Here is a 20980-nt window from a genome sequence, read left to right as displayed (position 1 = left end):
TGATGCACAAAATATAATAGTTTGAGCACAAAATATAATTGGGTAGGTCAGTTAGTATGACCATAGTATGACTTAATTTCAAATTCAAAAGTATTATTACAAAAGGCTTGTGTTAAGAGTACAGAATTTGATTGAATTTGTAGCTTTACATAAAACTTACTTTTCTTGCGACGATTGGTTTGATTTGATCAGTGATTCCAATTTCCTAGTGGGTGAGTGTTCAGGAGTGGACTCCTTCCCGGAGGCCTGCCCTCTGTCCGGCATGGGTCGGCTGTTCTCCTTACTGCTCGCCTTATACTTATTGTCCAATTTCTTAGCACTAACAACGTTACTCGTCTGTCTAGCTTTGTCCTCGTTCGTCCGACTGAAGGGCCGTCTACTAACAACCTTAGCTTCAGTTTTGGTGGCAACACTTGGACTAGACTTTTTCACTTTACTCGGTATTTTCGTTGGGCTCCTCAAATCGTTCTTCTCTTGACTAGTTTTGGTTTCACTATCATTAACTTTACTGCCTAATTGATTTCTAATTCTACTCGTAGCCTTCTTAAGTTCTGCTTGAAATTCATCTTTTTCTTCATTATTTTTTGCCAATAGTGAAGGAAGAGATTTTCTCAACGGTTTGTTGGTCTCCGCCAGGGGGGTGGGCTTGCCCCCCCTCAGCTGTTCCGCGATGGCCTTCATCCTGCCCTCGTGCGCTGCTCTGGAGGACTCGCTCTCCCTCTCGCTGGCGATCAATGTTTCGTCGAATGTCCTCTCTCTCCTGAGCGCGGGCAGTTCGTTGTCATCTTTCTTGAACCTCTCGGAGTACCTGAAATTCCTGTTTAGTAGTGGAGTCTTCCACGCTTCACTGTGTTCGTTCTTGGATGTCTTCGCTCGACAGCCGCTCATCCTGTCTATTCTCGTCTTCCTGTAGTCTTGTTTCGTTTGTATGAGTCGTTCCTCCCTCTTGAGAGAGGCGGTGCTCTGCACCATGTCCTTATTGTCAGGGTATTTTAAGTGTTGCTCCTTGTCCTTGCAAGGCGATCTGTATCGTCTCTCGAACGCCGCGTTGTCGGTCATATCGAGTGACTTGTATTCGTGATATGAGTTTCTGAACTGCAAGTTTTCCTGGCCGTTCAGTTTTTTGGTTTCGTTTCTCGTTTTGAACAGTCTTAGTTTCCTCTGGGGTTCAGGTCTCGCGTTCCCTTCGCTGGAATCTGGCGATGAACCCTCGAAGTTCTGTAAGAAGACGTCCATAAGTTAAAAACTAATATTGAATTTTCACGTAAGATGATTTTTTTAGCATATTTAGTACTTACGTCATTGGTGGGTGGTGGGGGTGCTCTGTATTTTTTTCGAAAGTGTTTGTTTCCATTTCTCGTTTTCTGTTCTTCTTCTATCCTCAGGTCTGGTTCAGACCCGAATCGGTTGTTCATACTGCTTCCTGAAATTCCTGAAATGAAACACACGAAAAGTTACTTCTTTTTTCCCCAGTGTTGCTTAGTTTAACATTTAGTTTGCTTCTATCCCACTTTCTTCATCTCTCCACCTCTTTCTTTGTGATTAAGTAACTCACCATCATGCCTTAGCTCCAAGTTGGTGTGTGACCGATGCAGGGGATCTCTCTCTCTCGTGCGTATGTCAGTGTTCTCCCCCGACGTCCCCGCCGACCGCGACCGGTACACGTTCGCGTGCTGGAAATTACATTAATTCATAATTAGTAGAACAATATTCATATTATAAATAAAATCTATGAGAAACAAAGTATTTGAATTGAATTGCTTATTCTGGTACAATCTCTGGATTGTAATATAGATTGTGCAATTCTTAAAGTATCTGTAAATACAACGTTTTGGTTTACGAAACGTGTTGGTGGCGAACGCCGAACAAATCCTCGTTATATCAAGATAAGGGTAGGCAGAAGTTTTAATTTTCTCAAGTTCTGGCCAAAACATGGGTCCTCTCAATTCAGATAATCATAATTTATGTTTTAATCTTCATTTCACTTCAATATATGTTTCTTATGTTTATTCAATATATGTCCATTTTAATAACAATATCTTACCACATGTCCATGCGGCACATTATCGTGTATGGTGTTGGGTCTGCGGCCGCTGATGGTGCCGCCCGAGTGCAGGATCGCGCCGTTGTCCGTACTGCGCAGGCGTGGCGACTCGCATAGCGTTGGTAGCACCTGTAGCACAGAAACAAATTAGTTAGTAGTTAATTTTTGATAAATCTTCTGATTCTGCCTTCCCAAACTAAAGTTGTAGGTACGTTCATGTGAGCATTATTTTGGGACGTTATTTCAGTAAAATCCATCATGTTAATAATGGCGTCCAAGGCCGATTTCGGCCACGGAGGCTGTACTCTTATAAGGAGATCAGCCAGCTGCGCAGGACATACTATAGTGCACAAGCGTTGGCACAGACACAGACACAAGTGCACTCAAAATTCCTGTCTCTGAGTGTGTCCATCAGTGTTAGAAAGTAATGTACTATCTCATAACCGCCTATATAAACAATGACTAAGTATATGTACAGTCTAACAATCATAACTAATACGAACTATTTATTCCATTAACACCAACAGTAAATAACTAGAGATGACCATAATAACTATAATTTTATTTTATTACTGTCTGTGAAAGTTAAATTAATAAAACTTCTGACAGGAGATAGTGGGTCCGTTAATATATAGTTATTATACAATTAATAGCGATTAGCTTATTGTAAATAATAGTAGTCGCGTGACTATGGGTTTTGAATACTTGTCTTTAATCCTCCCGATTAACCTCACACGAGGATGTTTGGGTATTTTAATTGGGAGGCTTTGTCCCGTGCGTTTATTTGTTATAAACTGTTTACAGTTAAGATGATTATTAATATTGGTGTGAAGGAAAGAGTATTCGTTTAATTTGAAAATGAATAGCTAACTAGACAATGAATTGAAAAGTCAGGGTCAGTGGGTTGTCTTAGGGGCAGTATATGTTTTTGAGTTACAAAGCCAGGATTTTCTCATATAGGTACGTAAGGAATTTTTAAGCCTTCTAAACATAATAGCAATCCCAGTAATCTTATCAATTCCTCGAGTCGGCAAGCGATGTTTCTCTTACTCTTACTCTCTTTTAACCTAGCTTTGTGGTTTGCTACCTACTTACCTTAGGCTCAGCAGGCTCAACAGGCTCAGGACTTAAATATAGCTAAGTAAAATCAGGTACAAACCTTAGGCGCAAGTCGCGGCGGGTCGTGCGGCAGCGTGTGCGCCCGACGCCCGCGCTGCGGCGGCGGCGCGTGGCTGCCCGCCTGGCCCATGCCAAGCTACGCTGCACCGGTTATACACGCATCTGTAACAATATGGGGATTTATGTTAGCAATGATAAAAAGAGGGTAAGAATATAAAGATAAATTGTCAATGATTTGAGGACTTAGTTTAGTAATGATGAGGGTAAAGTAAGAATTTAAAGACAAAATGTCAACGATTTGACCTGGTTGTTCGACAAAAATGAACTTTCTCAAGGCGATTTTATGCATTACTGCTTCTCTCGGGTGCTTTAACCTTCGCCGTAGGTAAGATTTACAGGCATATTCGATCAAACACAAATCTCCTGACGAATTGGGGAGCAGGTTTTTGGGAAAATGGGTAAAAAAGTTACAATAGTTGAAGACAAATCATAACTCTGTGACGCCGCAAAATGTAAGGGTCAATTCCCACTGAAAGAGCAACGGCCGGCAGCGGCCGTAAGAGCACGGAAAATGTAAGAGCGCGGCGCGGTGCGGCGCTGCGCGGCGCCGCGCGGCCCGCCGCGCTCGCGCTCAATCCCTTGCAATTACAGCCGCTGCCGGCCGCTGCCGGCCGCTGCTCTTTCAGTGTGAATTGACCCTAAGTAATCAAACTTAGTCAATACCATTTTGTATAGGTACCAGTTTTGGAATAAGATGTTACATTATCAGAAACTCAAGAAATAATTATCTATACAGAAAGAAATAATAAGTAATTAGCATATTTTCTCTTTACCTTCATGCCATTAAGTCATTGTTTGATGCACAGACGTACATCGTAAACGCAGCATTTATGCACCAGCCAATTATTGTTTCACACATTTTACTACGATATTAAACTTTAGTAGCGAAAGTTATTACATAATACGTAATGCTAACGTAAGGAAATGTGTTCCTTATTGGAAAACTTCTCACTATCGATAACAAATGCAATCATTTTAGCTGTTGACCTACATGTCACATTTCCCGCTACAACTTATTGTTTGAAAATAGAATGCGTTCCTAAGCAAAGGCAAACACCATGCAGCCTTCTCAAAGGAGGTCTTATTTTATTGAGCTACGGTAGTGTAATCATACAGCCAGCCTATTATTTAACGTTAATATTCTTTTCAATGGCCTCTAAATTATCGAAAAAAGTTAATAGCATCATTCCAGTCAAACTTTAAAATATTCAAAAAAAGAATCCTTTGACGGGGCAATTAGCCCGTGCTTGACTTTCTCTAATTATTGACATCGAGCTTGATTGTAGTTTATTATGTTTCAAATTATAATAATGGCTCCTGTACACGAAGGTTTTTTTGTTAACAACGGACATGATTGACCGTTTCCTAATACATTTGATAGATTATATCCAATATTTACCGTAAAGATTTTAATTGCTTAGTTTGCTGGGTTTCCAACGTTCAATTTGTCGACTCCTCGACTACTGAAGAGTAATTCGACTATGTATTACGGCTAGTAGTGGGCACAGTCCCTGTTTAACAAGGTCCCGGGGCCCTCATATCTTAGGGTCAGCCGGGACAGGCCTCGGAGCGCCGTGTGCGGCCCGCACCGACAATTTAGGTAATTTATGATAACCAGTACAGCTCAGATTTATGGCAATGGAAAGCTGTCGAGCCTTCTAATGAGAGATTTTAAAATAACTGCGTTTCTCTTTCGTGTAAGTGTGGGCAGTCCTGGGTTATCGATAGATCTATTGAGTATGAACGTGAAGATTAGATTCTTGTTTTCGGTATGAAGATGGGAAGATAATGGTACCTATAGAAATGTTGCATACCATAATACTTATTAATTTGATTAATTAGTATGATCCGTCGGTACTAATTGCACAAATTAATGTATTTTTCATACTCTTGTAGGAGGAAAACAAGATTGTTGACGTGTACGTAGGTACATCGTATATCTTCTCAAGACAAACTGTCGGAAAAGTCGAGAGATCAGAAACAGACATAGGAAATAAGCCTCAAGGTGAAAACAGACATGACATCTATGGTCATAGGATGTCCCGTGGATGCATTATCATTCATTTATTCATGTATGAATAGAAATAACTTGTTAACAAGTCTAATGTAGGGTTAACACACATTTGTCTATCAAGATTTCCATGCCAAATACACTACGATACAGTCCTGAGTTACAGCCTCAAAATGGCCCAAAATCTTTTCTGTCTACATTCATCCGTATTTTAAGGGCATTATTTTAACGTACGTATAACTTAACATTAAATCTTAAACCTGCATTTAATTGCATATAAATACCACTAGTTCACGCTCAAGATCGAAGGGTCTTACAATATCGAAGTCAAGGTGCACACAACACTACAAACTCCTAGCTATACTTAAACCTCACACGATTCCCACGCTAAGCCATACTCATCGAACTAATGAATTCAAGCCTTTGATTCCAGCGGTGTAAACTAAACGATATAACGGCTGTATAATAAACAAACAATTAACAAGCCGCTATGAATATGTAACAAAGTAATCAGGATCGTGACACAGATAGCTGAGGTAAATAACGCAAATAGACGCATATCCGCGTTTAGAAGAAAAACGTGATAGATTTAAATAAGTGCTTTTAACAATATCTGCGGTTTTGTTATAAAATTGTACTAGTCTAATTGTAAATTGGAGTAGTAACTAACTTCCTACATTGAGAATCTTTGGGTAGGCCCTAGTACAGCAGTGGACGTCTTTCGGTTGAAAGACGATGACAACGTCATCGGTCGTAAAAAAAATCGAAATCAGTAACAAAACATGGGTTTTGTTTTGGTATTCGTGTCTTTATGTAGGTAAGTAGGCACCGAGTGACTAGGTCCTAGTCCTATGTTCGATTGCACAAGTCCCAGTTCTTGTGTTGACCCAGGTATTGGCGCTTGATAATAAATTCTATAGCGTAAAACAATGACTAAATTATCTTCACCTGTCGCCAACCCTGTCATCGAAGGCAAAAGTGCGGTGAGTCGTCAGTTTTCTCGCGGATGCGCCCGCGCCGGCCCCACTTTCTTTATGATAATCCGCGCGTGCACACCTGAGACAAACACTATGCTGATAGGTGAATCATGTGGGTTCAAGGGTTAATATAGTTTTGACTATTAAGTTTTGTATGGGTTTTGTGATGATCGATACTCTCTCTTTATGGGTTTTAGTGAAAACTGTAGGGCTGCCATTTGATTTCGATGTAAATATTGCCATCAACTTAAATGAATTACTTATTTGTACTTCCTACACTGTTGTAGAAACTAACAACCGTAGACTCCTAATATTTACATGGCTTTTATGGCTATTCCTGATCTTTCCCACTTCATTGTTTAGCAAACTTTTGAAACCCGAGTTCATCCAAGGTAACTTACTATACTTACTATTTAATAACAGTATAGTTTACTAAAGAATATTTTTTGTACCGTTCTTAACGTTATTTAATTTTGTGCACTATATTTCTACTGCACTAAGCTTCACGCGAGGTCCCGGCGCATCTCTTCCTAGAATCTGCGGAATTCTTCCCGCGAGATCACGCCAACACACACGTTCCTGTAATAACCAGCCTACTTGGACACCGCAAATTATTTAGCCATAGACTGCTTAGAAACATCCGTTTATTACACGATTAGTACATAGTAAATGATCCCCTAGCTCTGACATAGACTAGGCGGCTGTAATCATTGGTTGCGCATACATTAATGCCTATTTTTGTAATCTTTGATTAGATTTCTAACAGGTTTGACAGCTCAGTAGATTGACAAGTGTGGTAGTCTGTAATTTGGAGTGATTGGTAATTAAATATTATGAGGAGATGTTATGATACGATTTATACCATAAGTACTAGCTTTTCTAGCTTGTAACATTTTATGTTGGATACCTCGTTCATAAACACAGGCTATTTTCTTAGTTGCTATATTCAAAATTACAATATATTGCCCTAATCTTGTAAATAGATTTAAAAGAAGATTTCAGTTTAAAATGTTTAGCAATAAGCTACTCCCCATGCATTAGGCATCAAACTACTTATCTCAAATCTGGCACATCTGTGGGCTGCATTATCTTTCCCGTTCCATAATCGTAGATCGGTGGACAATTATCGCGTATGATTTACGAGGGGTCTAGCAGAAGGAATGCTATAAATAACGATTAATGATCCGGTATCGGCGTCTGCGCGTTATTTATCGAGCGGGCCTGAATCACATGGTGCGTCCTTGCGCTAACAGTTGTGACCACTGGCTTTTACTTGACTTTCTTCTAATTGTAGCAATGGAAAATACTAGTCAGAATAATGTTAATTAGGATGGGAAAATATCTTCGGCACCTAGTATGAGGAACATGTATCCGTATGTATGTAGCTCCTGCAACATATTTAAGTTCAGTGTGTCGGTTTATTACGCGTTTACCATAAAGTGCTTAACCCTGAAGATAGTTAGGTATACTTTTTATTCGATTTCTCGAAAGAGATAGTTCTCACGGGACGCATTGGCTACTTTGGTGCAAGTTTCATGCTACTTACTGACGTACCTACTAACTTACTAAGTCAAACAGTTAACTTTAACAACTTAATAACACATTGCAATTAACTTTCAATAACTGTTACACAGTGCGTAAATCAGTTAACTCGATAACTGAACGAACGCGTAATTGTGAGTTTATATAATTACGGCTTATAATGTTAGTTACAGTTACCTCCAAGTTTACTCTTAAACTATTTATTACCATGATTTATACAATCTAGTTCTAGGCTTTCTCAGAAATAATAATCTATATGGTTAAAGCAAAATATATTATTATAGGCTGCTTTACCAGTAGTAATACCATGGCGATGAACTTATCTATATCAGACGTAAACCAATAATAAATGAAGTAGTCATTTCTCACTAGCTGAAACTTAAAAGCTTCAACTGGCCTTTAAAAACGCAAATAATGGAAACGGCATGAAGACACTGTCAAATGGATATCATTTTCCAAGCTCTATGATATCCTATACATACATAGTATTTGTCAAAGTAATACAACTACAACAAAGTAATTTATCCCTGAAGTAAATTGACCTAAAAATAACAACGAATGTGGACTTACAAATCTGATTTCGAAGATAAGTAATGTTGTAATTTCACTTAAGTGTACTTACTTATAACGGTAGGGTTGGTTAATTTAGTGTATCTAAAATAATACTAAGTAAGAACCAAAGGTCAGGGCATGTAATATTAACATAATAAACTTATCCTAGTTAGATCCAACTGCATTTGCATCAGTTACAGTTATCGAGATCAGCGCTAAACGATTATTATTATGAACTGAATTTAAATTTAATGTTTTTAGAAAACGGTAGTTTAGACTTATAATGAGAGTTTGTAATAGACTCAAGTTGTCTGGGTAGATTTTGAATAATTTTGTAGTTTAAAAGTTTCTATAATATGTATCTAGATGCGACCTCAATAATATTTTGTCTGTTTACTTATTTAGCAAATTGAAGAGTTTATTTAGCAGTAGCACATACATATAAGCAGCATCTTATAACTTCTTCTTCCTGTCCTGTTAGCAATTTATTTGGGGTCAGCACAATATGCTTTTCGCTTCCATTCCTCTCTGTCAGACGTCACACTAATATTCACTACCATAGGCATCTGAATCTATAATGTAATAATTTCATAAGCCGACCACATACCACCCTGACGACCGTATCTATCTTGCTTCTCAATAATGTGAGAGAAATTATATGTCTAGCTCAGTGCTAAAGATCAGCATATAATATGTATATAAACGAGCTTTAGCAAAGGAAAAGCGTGGGAGCGAACACGCAACCGAAAGAAAATGACATAATTAGTAAAAGCCAATTAATTACAACAATTTAATTGTTTATTAACATTAGTGAATGGGGTGACGGAACAGAGACACGCACGTAACTCAAGTAACACAAGATTTATGTCATGTTACTCAGTTAAGTTGAAGTTAAGAGGTTTACACTTTTTTCTGAGCTTAGTTTGTTAAGTTTACTTACATGAATTTTCTCGGGAGAAAAAAGATACTTAGCTACTTTACATAGACTACTTAATATTTTTGCATTGCTGATTAGCTACCTCGGATCTACCCGTACCCGGAACAAAAATAGCCTTTAACACTACCAAATAAAATAACGTTTTGTAGTAGATGAACTTTCGAAATTGGTTTGATGGATCCAGAAATTACCTGCAACGTCACAAACTTATAATCCAAAACCTGAAGTTCATATAGGGAAAAAATTGAGGTATTTACCTCGTTTTGTTTCGCTATTATATAACAATTACACGAGTTTATAATTTACTAAGAAATTGAAAGAGATTACTTTTCACATAACTTTTACGAACAAAGGACTTTTAATGATTATTAGTAGTTAAATTAAATCCGAATACATAATATTTTGTATTTATTATTCTTGACCACCACGAGAGTCCCATCTTTCTCTGATTCACTTTGGGTCGTGAAGATCTCAAATGGTCCCATATTTGAGACCTTCACGACCCAAAGTGATCATAATAATATCCTGCAATTAAGTTTACTACATATAATGTAGTATTGTCTTTGTCGAGACACGTCGGTACTTCGACGCAGAAAGCGAGCATTCAAAATATCTGATACCTATTACATACTTATTATTGCCAAGTTTTATTTAATTCATTAGTTTTGTACCCACATAGATATGTACTCGTCCATACATGCTTACAAAGTTTTGCATTAATAGTATAAGCAGGATGGGATTTTGCACCAACTATAATGCAGAAATTGTTCTAAATACATTCAAATCGTTCAATGCTTACTCTCAATAAGATTATCAGTAGATCTAAATGATAGGATCTCTATCAGACGATCTACTTGCGTAGGCCACAATTATCCATTATGTATAAAACTGAGCATTAATAGGAATGAGCAGGTACCTCCCCCCATCGGGGCCGGAGGGGATCATTATAATGTTAACAGTTATGCGCGCGCGCACGGACGTGGAAAATTATTCGCCGAGGTGCGCGCTTCCGTGCTGCGTCTGCGCGCCTCGGAGACTGGAGAAGTACCATTCTAGAATGCTTGGATGAAATTTTGCGAGGTTTGACAAGTAGCTAAGTTTACTTAGGCACTATGGCTTAGGTCATGTTTGTTTTGGTACTCCGTTAGGTAAACTTTGATGGCAAAAGGGATGATGTTCAACTAAAGAGATCATTCACAAGTTTCATGGGTCGGTACATCAGTAATTGTAGTCTTAACGGCTGATTCAAAATTGTGTATTCAGCGTGCTGTAAGTTATTAAATTTTTTGAAAACTTTCATTTAAGACTATATATTGTATCTTACATAGCTCTAACATGATTATATAGCCTTCTTTCTTTCCTTATACCTTATGAAACTGGCTTCTACTATGTTGATGACTGCTAATTTCTCATCAACGATTACTGGGCCTTCTGTGGGCACTATGTATCTCAGCGCCCGCGCACAAACTCCGGCGCATCTCCGATGTTCAGCGTTCAGATGCGGCGATAGCGTCGCTCTCATGCGCTCTAGTGTCGCACAAGACGACAGGTCGATGCCTTCCACCACAGGGTGGGAAGGTTAAACCTTTAACATCCTGTATTTTTTTTTCAGAACTTCATCTTTTGTGTGGAATTCTAGGATTACATGATAAGGCTTCTTGAGATGCGGCGATATATGCCTCTAGTATCGTACTAGACGAAAGGATTCCACCACAGGGTGAGAAGGTTAAACCCCGTTTCTCTTTAGTTAATTTATTGATAATCTTGGTTTCTAGATTATCTTATCTGCTTTTCTGATCTGATAAGAATCGAGTTTCAAAATCATTAGCATTTGAGAGCTCTTTTACCAGTTAAAATCATATTATGTCTAGGATGTAAAAGCTAGAGTACGTTGAATTAATCTCGCTTAATACCGAAAACCACTCTAATATAATTTTTGTACACTACATAACTGGCTATTTTTATCCATATTGTCAATCACGTAATATCCCAATCAACCATTACCTTTCGTTCCACACCCAAAAAAAAACTGTCTAATTACAAATTACACTCGATGGCACAAAAAACGGGCAAGTAATATTGTCCCCGCAGACAGCGCGTCGCGTGCGCCGGTTCATCGACTGGCCACTTCGATCCCATTCACCGGGGCTACTACACGTAATCACTTGTAAACAAAGGTTGATGCTCTTAAAGTACTTTAGCAAGTATTTTGGAATAATAGGTCATTAGTCAGATGTTGCCTGGTAAGACTGATGTGGTTTTTAGATGAGTAAGTGACGTTGCGAAGTGAAGTTTAAATGAATGCGAGTATAAATTAGTAGTAACTAAGCATCAGTAAGATTATAAATTGCAATAAATGACTTAGATATAGTAAAAAGTAAGAGTATACATTGCAATAGGTAAATCAATTAACGACTCTTGTTCATATCTATTTTTCTCTTATATTTGAGCAAAGATGGCGCTTAAAAGCTTATCCCAAAGAAGACATCAGCCAAATCAGTATGTATCTAAGAAACAGTGTTACTGGTCGCGTGCGCGCGCACCTGCCGCGTGCATGCGTAAGCGCACGCCGTCACGCAACACATTTACAGAAGTATAACTGTATAGCCCTTACTTATTTTTTTATAGCTAACTATAATATTATAAAAAGGAAAACTATGTTTGTCTATACTAATATTATAAAGAGGAAAACTTTGTTTGTTTGTTTGGTTGTAATGGATAAACTCAAAATATACTGGACCGATTTTAAATATTCTTTCACCATTAGAAAGCTATATTATGTGCGAGTAACATATGCTATGGTTGCGGGCAGTAGCTCCCACGGGACGCGGGTGAAACCGCGGGAAAACGGCTAGTAGGTAATGGATAAAATCAAGAACTGCTGGACCGGTTTAAAAATTCTTTCACCATTAGAAAGCTACGTTATCTGCAAGTAACACAGGCTATCTTTTATCCCGGTAAGGGCATTAGTTCCCAAGAGACTCCGGCGAAACTGCGGGAAAACGGCTAGTGGACTATGAATGTAAAAGAAAACCTAGCTGCCTGTCTGCTTATGATGGACTCCTACTTGAAGCCAGTCATGATGACAATACCTGAAACCCTTTTAAAAACGGAACGGAATATTATATTCTGATTGCAAGTGCGTGTTCGTGAAACTTCTATGTAAAGCAATATATGCAAGAATTATGCCTGACTCCAGTGGTCTGGGAAACTGTGAAACTGGAGCAGTTAATGAGGGCTGCTAGTTTCCGTGTTAACCGGTAATTGTGGGAGATGAACTTTATTGTGCGATGATGGGACGAACACGCCGGCAGTTGCTTAATTATGGTGAGGGTATGACACGTGTGGCTGTTTTTGTTGAAATAAATAAGGTCTTGTTTATAGATAAATATCTGTTAGCTGTGGACATAAAGTTTTGAAGACTGGCTGGGCATTGGTGTTGCAGGGAGTTTGTGTAATGTTTCGTAATTTTAAAACCTTTTTATTTCTTTCATATTCTGTCCTGTAGCATAAATTACTAAATAGTTAGTACTTGTAGCAATAGAAGCTAAATATAAATATACCAAATGAATATTTTTACCAAAGCACTAGTGGCTTTTGGCTTACTTTACCAAAAAATAAGAACGGCTAGACACAAAAAAAGTCTGAAAAGATGACTATCGATAAAGACTTCAATCATTCGGCTTATTTGAACCATTCTTTGTAAACCACAAACTGGGCCTAGTCATAGTCTAGACTAGAATTTTTGTACTTATTTCAGTTTACACATAGTTGAACCCAAATTACTTAGCGGTTACAGCCCAGTGTTAGATAAGTTTTTGTTCCGATCAAGTTAAACCGTTACTTACAGAGATTTGTTATCTCGAGGATCTAGTTACGTGTTGCTGTTACTAACGGCTGGTTTAACTTAACTATAAGAGTAACACGCAGATTGCAAACTTTCTGCCGGCCGATAGTTTGTTTGGGCTCATAAATCCCTATGATGATGAATGGTACTTCACAAAGATCAGGTATTTAGCCGGTATCAGACCGACTGAAAACTTTCATTGGAATCCAGACTTACATTTAAAAAAATTGCCAACCATCGCGCATCGGGCAACTGTCGGACGACTGTTTAGTTTGCAGTGTGTTAACCCTGGGTTAACTTAACTATTAGTATTCTATGACGATGCTCATTCAGTGCTGAAGCGATCAAGTGAATGGTATTGCTTTTGTAATTAGTAGTGGGAAACTGACCGATGTTTTTTTTTTCGCAGGAAACGTTACTGTTATTAATTGTTTTGAGAAGACTTGTTTCAATAGATTTTTAAAGAAACGCATTTCTGCATTAATTGTATCTTATGTCGTGTATATACTGTGTTTGCTGTTTAAAAACACAGTTCTTGTGCAATAACACATTATAACTCAAGTTTGTCCTATGTGTTTAGCCCTATCTGTGCCAAAACGGGGATTCGCGAGATTCATTAACTTTCATACTACAGCATTATGCAAACATTTTTAACTAAACTAAATTAACGATTTCAAACCCAAAATTACTAACTTTGTCAGTCGTTTAAAACTAGAGATTTGTCCTACTGTAAATGCTCAGCAGTGTAACATTTACATACATATCTATGCATCTGGTCCGGTTCGCACTGCGCCAATCAGAGCGTAAGGGACGCCGGCGCAGCTTTATATACGAAACCCGGTTGTTAATGCTGTACTGTTTTTGATAAAAGTGAACGCTTTTACTAGAATTAGTTGTTATTTGCATATTTATAATGGTGGTGTTTTATTGGGTTGCCGGGTAACTGGGTTAAGGAGGTCAGATAGGCAGTCAATCGCGGCATCTGAGGCTAGGCGGGCAGCCGACCTCACACAGTTGGGATAAGGCTAGGCAGATGATAATAAATGGTGGTAGTTTACTATTCAGTCTAAATTGGGTCGTTTTGAATCAGCTGATGTTTAAAAAGCTTATTGCTTTTGGTACGACAAATCAAGTGTAGGTACACTGCGAGGAATAAAAAGAGCACAAATAAATTCTCACACTGATTGGTTGCTCTTTTAAACCAATTGTTTTTTTCTCAAGCTTGTCAACTTGACATTTTAATTTAAAGCAATCGATCAAATTCTGAAAGGAATTGATCATCGATGATTTAGGATAGAAATAATGAATAGCTCATCGCTTTTTTAACTAACAACCATTTAATAAATGCAAATCTTGATAAAAGTCGTAAAACTATATATTTACACTCCAAGGGCCCGTTATCATCTAATATGTCAGTGTGTCACAGGGCCGGTCGCAGGCCGGTGCTAATGGGCCCCAATGTTTACCAAATACCGGACATCTGGTACCGGAGTGACAACAACTTTGGGTGTTTTGGGTCACCATACCTGTTTAGCATAAATATTTCCACGTGGATCTCTATTTGTCTAGTACGGCCCTATCACAAATACAAGAACTTCTTGGCTCAGAGATTTTTAAATTCCATCATGTAAAGAATGTTGCCCAAACCTTAAAATGCCAATGGTGAGATTACATGCAGTAAAACTCTTCACTTCTATGGAATTTAAAAGCTCTTACAAAAAGTAGTTTCTAGATCTGTTGTTGGAGAAAAGGAGAACTTAAAAAAACAAATGAAATCAAAGCTTCAATAGATTTACGAGTATCTGTAGGTGAAATTGTATGACCTTCCAAGATCACAAAATTTTACAATTTTAAGCTCAAAGTGCAGTTCTTAAAATAAAGGCTGACGTGTTACAGGTATCCTGATTACCATACCGGCCCTGCGACCTTGTGACACAGTGCCGACTGGTCTGTTCGTCTGTGTGTCTGTGTGTTCATCATGTTTGTGCTTAAATACTGTGTTTATTGATTTACGCAATCGTTTGCCTTGTGCTCGTATGCTGGTCTCATGGGATGGGTGCGATGTGTTTGTATTTATACAAGTAGGTACCTTACTAATTGTGTTTTTGGAAAACTTGACAACAACATGACCCCCATTTACTCTGATCGCCATTTTAAGGGACCATCCTTTGTAACTAATTTGTGTTATCATTAAAATAAAACGGCCCATTGGAGTAAGCTCATTACCGCAACGGCCTTTGCAGGCTATCATGAAGAGACATGTATTAGTGTACAATTAACACTAGCTGTTTATACGACCACTATCGCTATTTTCTCTCAATGAAAGTGTGAAAGAAACTTATCTCCAACAAATTAAAACCAATTAATTTAACTCGTCGTTTCTTTGTAAAGAAAACTTACGTCCGCAACGGACGTGAAAATGGTGAAAACTGTACTTGGGTGACAAATTAAGCTTATATACCTGTTTGGCAGATTCTTGCTTAATGTGTGAAGTTCTAGCTTTGTTCCGGTGAATGTTGTTCTATTAGTTGGTCCATACATAAGTGTTATTGGTACTTTCTTACCTTCACCTTTCTCTAGAATGACCAGTCATTGAGATGCGTACTATACTGCCTTATTGTTTCTGATTTTACGACTTCTAGTACGTTCTCTGCATAGTATTGAATCGATTTTGAGCCACAGCAATGAATATTCAACTTCCTTCTTACAAATTAGATAACAATGTATCACCCAGACAATGTAACGTACATCATCGTATTACAAATTGCTTTCCTAATAGAAGTGCTAGAAAAACTTAACGAGGTATAATTAACAAATTATGCTCACACCGGACCCGTGATTAGCTGGCACCCACTCAACAGCCTCAAGCTCATGACTCTAATCATGTGAGTGTCAAACTGACTTGCGTAACTGTTACAAATGATCTTTAAAAGTATTTGAACGATATTGCTGACTGTCAGGGCAGTTTGAGAAGGTCTGACTTGATAGACAGACCAGTTATTTGAAATTAGGACCAATTTAAGTAGTGAGGAAATACAGTTTTTGTACTACGATTATACCTAGTTATTTGGAAAACAATAATAACTATACGCAGTGTTAATATTTTTTGCCTTGGTTCTGTGTCTAGACTGTACTAAGGTCGGTCGTTTTGTAAACATTCTGTAGGTCAAACGAAACTATTTGTTTTGCTTTATTTCTGCCATGTTGATGTTAAAAACTATACAAATAAAAATAAAAAATGTTCAAGATTTTTTTAATAAGTTTTGGGGAGTACAGAACTGGTATGAAATAATATATTTTAATGAGGACATGTTCTAAAATTCAGTTCTATATTAAAGTATGTATGTGTTAGACCTCCGGCTATCTCCAAAGGACCGTGTTTTGTAATGTTCGCGTGATGACCAGAAACTGCTTGTCGCTGGGGGATGTTAAAAAGATTGCTTGTGTCACGCAAGCACACCAATCGGAATTTACTAATGTTTAAACTAATGATTGACGAATATTTTCAAAGTGGCTCACGTATAGGATCTTAAGTTATACAATAACAGATTTTCAACCTATAAAGGCTGACCTAATTAGGCTGCAGGATTGTTCGCAAGAGTTACCGCAGCCCTGGTACATAAAAGGCTTAAAGAAGGATCAGGATGGGATTTAGTCAGTAATAGTCTGACACTCTCTCATGCTGCTAGCCCACAGCGGGAGGGGTCATTTGATGATTTGTCATAAAAAAAGGCTGACCTAATTTCATCGTCAGCGAGTGTAATTTTTGAAAAATAACGGACAAAAAATCTTACACAAATACAACATACTGCTGTCAGTTACGTTATTTCTACGAGTGATTACTCTAACCTTACAACAATTACACAGCTATTATGCTTTGTAATTATAAACCTCATTAGTTTATTTGTTGTAATTACTCACTGAGATAGAGAAGCCACCCACCTGTAACAAATAAAGCGGATATTAATCATCTTTGTTGTGAAGAATTGCACGTGTGAAATTATTTTTGACAAGTCAATGTTATAAGTAAGGTAACTGAAGATGTTCTTATATAGTGAATCTTTGAGTATTTGAAATAACGGATAATTAATATCATAATAAATACGGATAATTAATATCATAAATCAAATTAATATAACGGATAATAACGGATATTGTTCTATCTTGAAGCAAAAATCTGGACTGAAAAGTTTTCCAATTAATTTAAGTTTAACTATGTCATCATCCTCCGAGCCTTTTTCCTAACTACATATGTTGGGGTCGGCTTCGGTCTTAATTTAAGTTTATATAATACCTTATTAATGTTAAATAGGCATTTAAGAGCACTTTATAGATATCTACATAGATTTTCTCAGACGACTAGATACCCATTTTTTTTTGCTTACTCTATCTGACCCGGAATCATTGCACTTAAGTGTAACCTGTCTAACACTATCATATCTCTAATCTCAGTAATTGTTAACACAATAACTACACCAATATATTTTTTTAACCATAATTCTCAAAATCACGTACTTTAAATGAGATCACGAGTCAAACGATTGGTTTACTGGTATTTTGCTAAACTAGCAGTAAGTGTAAGAGTACCCGCATACTTCAAACTAAACAGTCGGTCTACAGTTGATGCCCGATACTAGCAATTTTTACCCACGACGGCGACGGAACAGAGCAGGTATATGCGTTTAGGGTGAGAAATGTGTTTGTGTGTTTGTGCAAATGTTCCCACCTACCTTCTAAACTAATGATCTGATTTTGACGAAAAAGACGATCTTTATTTCAATTAAACTTTTCACCGGTCTGATACCGGCTAAATACCTGATCTTTGTAATGTGCGTACCACCATTCATCTTCATACTGATTTATGAGCCCAAGCAAACTATCGGCCGACTAAAAGTTTGCAGTATGCGGGTACTCTAAGTGACCGTGACATTAGTTAGGCGTTTAACTTGTCTACTAGGAAGCACATTTATTCATTGTGCAGTAATGACCACAGCTGTGATCTATTAGATTATAGGCTACCATGCTGATCTGTTGCGAACGCGATGTTTATTACTTTAGAATTTGGTAGTGGGATCTAATATAAGTAGAGAGAGAGAGAGACCGAATTGACACGTAAATGCAGACGCTTTCTCATTGGAAGTACTTATAGTTATCTCGAATATAGACCAAAATTATTTTTAAAACCATTTATTGATCAATAAGAAAACAATATAAACACAGTAAAACAATTCAAACCCATAATCACACCAAAACAATCCCTAACATTTGCAAATCCGAAATCCGAATCAACCATATCGATCATAGACAAGACTACCATCAATATTCCCCAATTACTCTAGGAAACCATAGATAAGCTGTGTCCAACAGGTCAGGTAGGTCACTGGGCGAGCCGCGTTATGTGGGAAAAAGCGCGGACAAGTGCGCGTGAGTCGGACGGCCTTGCGCCCGCGCAAGACACGCCCTCCTCTCTATAGTGTTGTGTTTGGGAATTTTAGACGATTTGGAGTTGGTTGGGAGTGAAAAATGGTTGTTAAGGCTGAGATTATTGGAGTGTTAAGTCACTTAGGCTCTTCAACTTTTACTTAACCATTTACAATAACTGGGCAAAACAACTGATTAGGTACGTAATTAGATGAAATGTAAAAAAATCACAAGGCATCACATCCAAAAACAGCTTGTTAGAGTACCTGCGCTGTTCAACCTTTTACGAAAAAGGAGGAGGTTCTATTAAACCACGTTTATGGTGACGTAAAATCGACAAACTGATTTCTATCTGCATAGTTAAAATATAAGCAGTATTACACCTACAATTTGTTCCCAGCCATTAATAAGAAGGTTCTGATGATACGCTTCTATACTCTATGACCCTGCACGTGGCGGAGTCAATAACTTGCCCCCCTGCCTACCTGATAAGTGGTGAGGCGTGAAGGTCAAGAGATGACAGAAGTGGACTAGGTGTAAAGCAGTAATTTGATGATGCGGATGAGTTTGTGGATATTTCGCGTTTCTCGTGGTTTCACCCGTGTTCGACCGTGGACCGAATTCCCGTAAAATAATAAAAGATAGGCTATGATCCACGGTGATAGTGTAGCTTTCCAAATTGAAAGAATTTTTCAAATTGGTTCATTAATTTCGAAGCCAGTATACACAGAAGTGCAGAGGTACAGAGGTGTCCAAATATGTGGATGAATTACTAACATTTCAAGAACATAAACAAAAATCTCTACTTTGTATCTGGTTGGACTAATTTAAAGTTACAACTTAAACTCCTGCGCATTAAAGTAACAAGCGTACCATAGATCTCGTTACACTAAATGCCACTTCCAATCACAGGCAGTTGAGCCAAATAGCCACAATTGTAGCCTGTAGCCACTCAATATAAATAATTAGTTCTAAACATTATGCGAGTGAGCCGCGCCCACCGACCGTGGGTAAGCAGGTTCGGTGCTTGGGCAACGCGCTGACACCTACCGATATGATTTAGTGGGGGAATTTATGAACTTTGACTTCAAATTGAATGTTGTAATTTTGTTGTCATGATAACTTAATTTTGTGTCAATAGATTAGTTGGTTTAATAGACTGATGTGCAATAGACATGGGCAAGTAATTAATGTTAAAGTCTAAAGCATTAACGGCAAAGGATTTAATTAAGTAGTGGAAGGGAACGGCCAGAGAAAATATCAACAGAGAAGTATGGAAGTCTAAGACATGCTGCGCCGACCATGAATAAAATTGTTCAAAGGGCAGGAAGACGATGATGAGAAAACAATCTACAAAGAAATTACTAACCCTCTGAGCTTGGAGAGTGAGATTTCCAAACGTAATAAATTGCTTAATAACTATGTACTTAAGTAGTTGATTAAACTATTGGCCGTACCTACTATAAATAAATTGTTGTAATTCATGCTATTAATAGTACTACTACTATTTCGAAATGAACAAAACTGTATCAAATTCGATAATAACCACATTTGGGTTGATTGTATAGCTCAATCGTTTTGTTAACGTCTTAACTGTAGATTAAAAACAATTTGAACTACGAAGGAAGGTCTGTTTAATGGTAAACAATTAACTGTATAGTGTATGTGCAATGGGAAGTATATCAAACAACATTGCATTGGAGATAATTGCTGTACCTACCCATTGCATGAGAGACCCTCCGAGCATTCTAAGTTGCTTTTAATAGTTTGAACATAAAAATATAGATACATGTGTGATACATTTACCAGCGAGAAAAATGAATCTTATCTCCGGGTCGATGAACTTTGGATCTAATCCAGTCTAATATAACTGAGCTTTTGAAAGATGTAGATGAAAATGCACTTTTCAGTAAAAATGATACTAATAATCGTTTTCATATGCTAGCTACAAATATTGTAAAAAATATCTATGTAAACTTTCAGAAACTTGCAGTTAGGTAAACATTATCGTAACAAAAAACAATAAACAAGTACTTAGTAGGTAGTAAATATTCAGTAAAGCGCAGGTCAATGATACGCTTGTGTACAAAGGAGCGTAAGATACGCAGATATGCAAGCGAGTGCAAACAATGATTGCACTGACGCAACTTCCGATGCTACCTGATGTTCTATGTTGTAAGAAGCTCATAGATTTTAATGATTTTGTAAATGATTGAGAATAGACCAAGTCAAACAAAACATTACTTCTTCTTAGAATTACATATGGTCAATATTTTCAAGTGTTTTATTAAATAGAAAATCTGTTTCGGTCCTTGTTTTGCAAACATTTTGCAGTGTTATTTAATTGTATCAAATATGTAACTGGTTATTTGTGCGTAGGACAACAGAGACCAGCTAGTAAACTATTAATGAATTAAGTGTGTATCGCACAATTTACTTATGCAATCATAGTCTAGTTTTAACTTGGACA

The 20980-nt window shown here is 37.6% G+C and overlaps 1 protein-coding gene across 6 annotated transcripts in view; it reads right to left on the bottom strand.

Annotated features, from left to right (window-relative positions):
* The window catches only part of LOC110381702 (uncharacterized), a 132777-nt gene that overhangs the window by 32195 nt on the left and 79602 nt on the right, over positions 1 to 20980 (bottom strand). For 4 of the 6 annotated variants that reach the window (XR_010278110.1, XM_064043458.1, XM_064043461.1 and 1 more), the window contains exons 4-8: positions 3204 to 3325; positions 2045 to 2173; positions 1556 to 1673; positions 1299 to 1432; positions 161 to 1218 (exon numbers count right to left, since the gene is read on the bottom strand). Coding sequence is in view for 5 of the 6 variants with exons in the window: in XM_064043458.1 (XP_063899528.1) it covers positions 161 to 1218; positions 1299 to 1432; positions 1556 to 1673; positions 2045 to 2173; positions 3204 to 3293 (1529 nt within the window). In the remaining variant the exon portion in view is untranslated. The remainder of the gene's footprint in view (positions 1 to 160; positions 1219 to 1298; positions 1433 to 1555; positions 1674 to 2044; positions 2174 to 3203; positions 3326 to 20980) is intronic. The other 2 variants (XM_064043460.1, XM_064043462.1) reach the window with 1 other exon arrangement.

This window comes from Helicoverpa armigera, chromosome 3, assembly GCF_030705265.1.
Source record: "Helicoverpa armigera isolate CAAS_96S chromosome 3, ASM3070526v1, whole genome shotgun sequence".
NCBI lineage: Eukaryota > Metazoa > Arthropoda > Insecta > Lepidoptera > Noctuidae > Helicoverpa > Helicoverpa armigera.
Note: the sequence above shows the minus strand (reverse complement) of the source record. Positions and strands in the feature narration are given on the sequence as shown.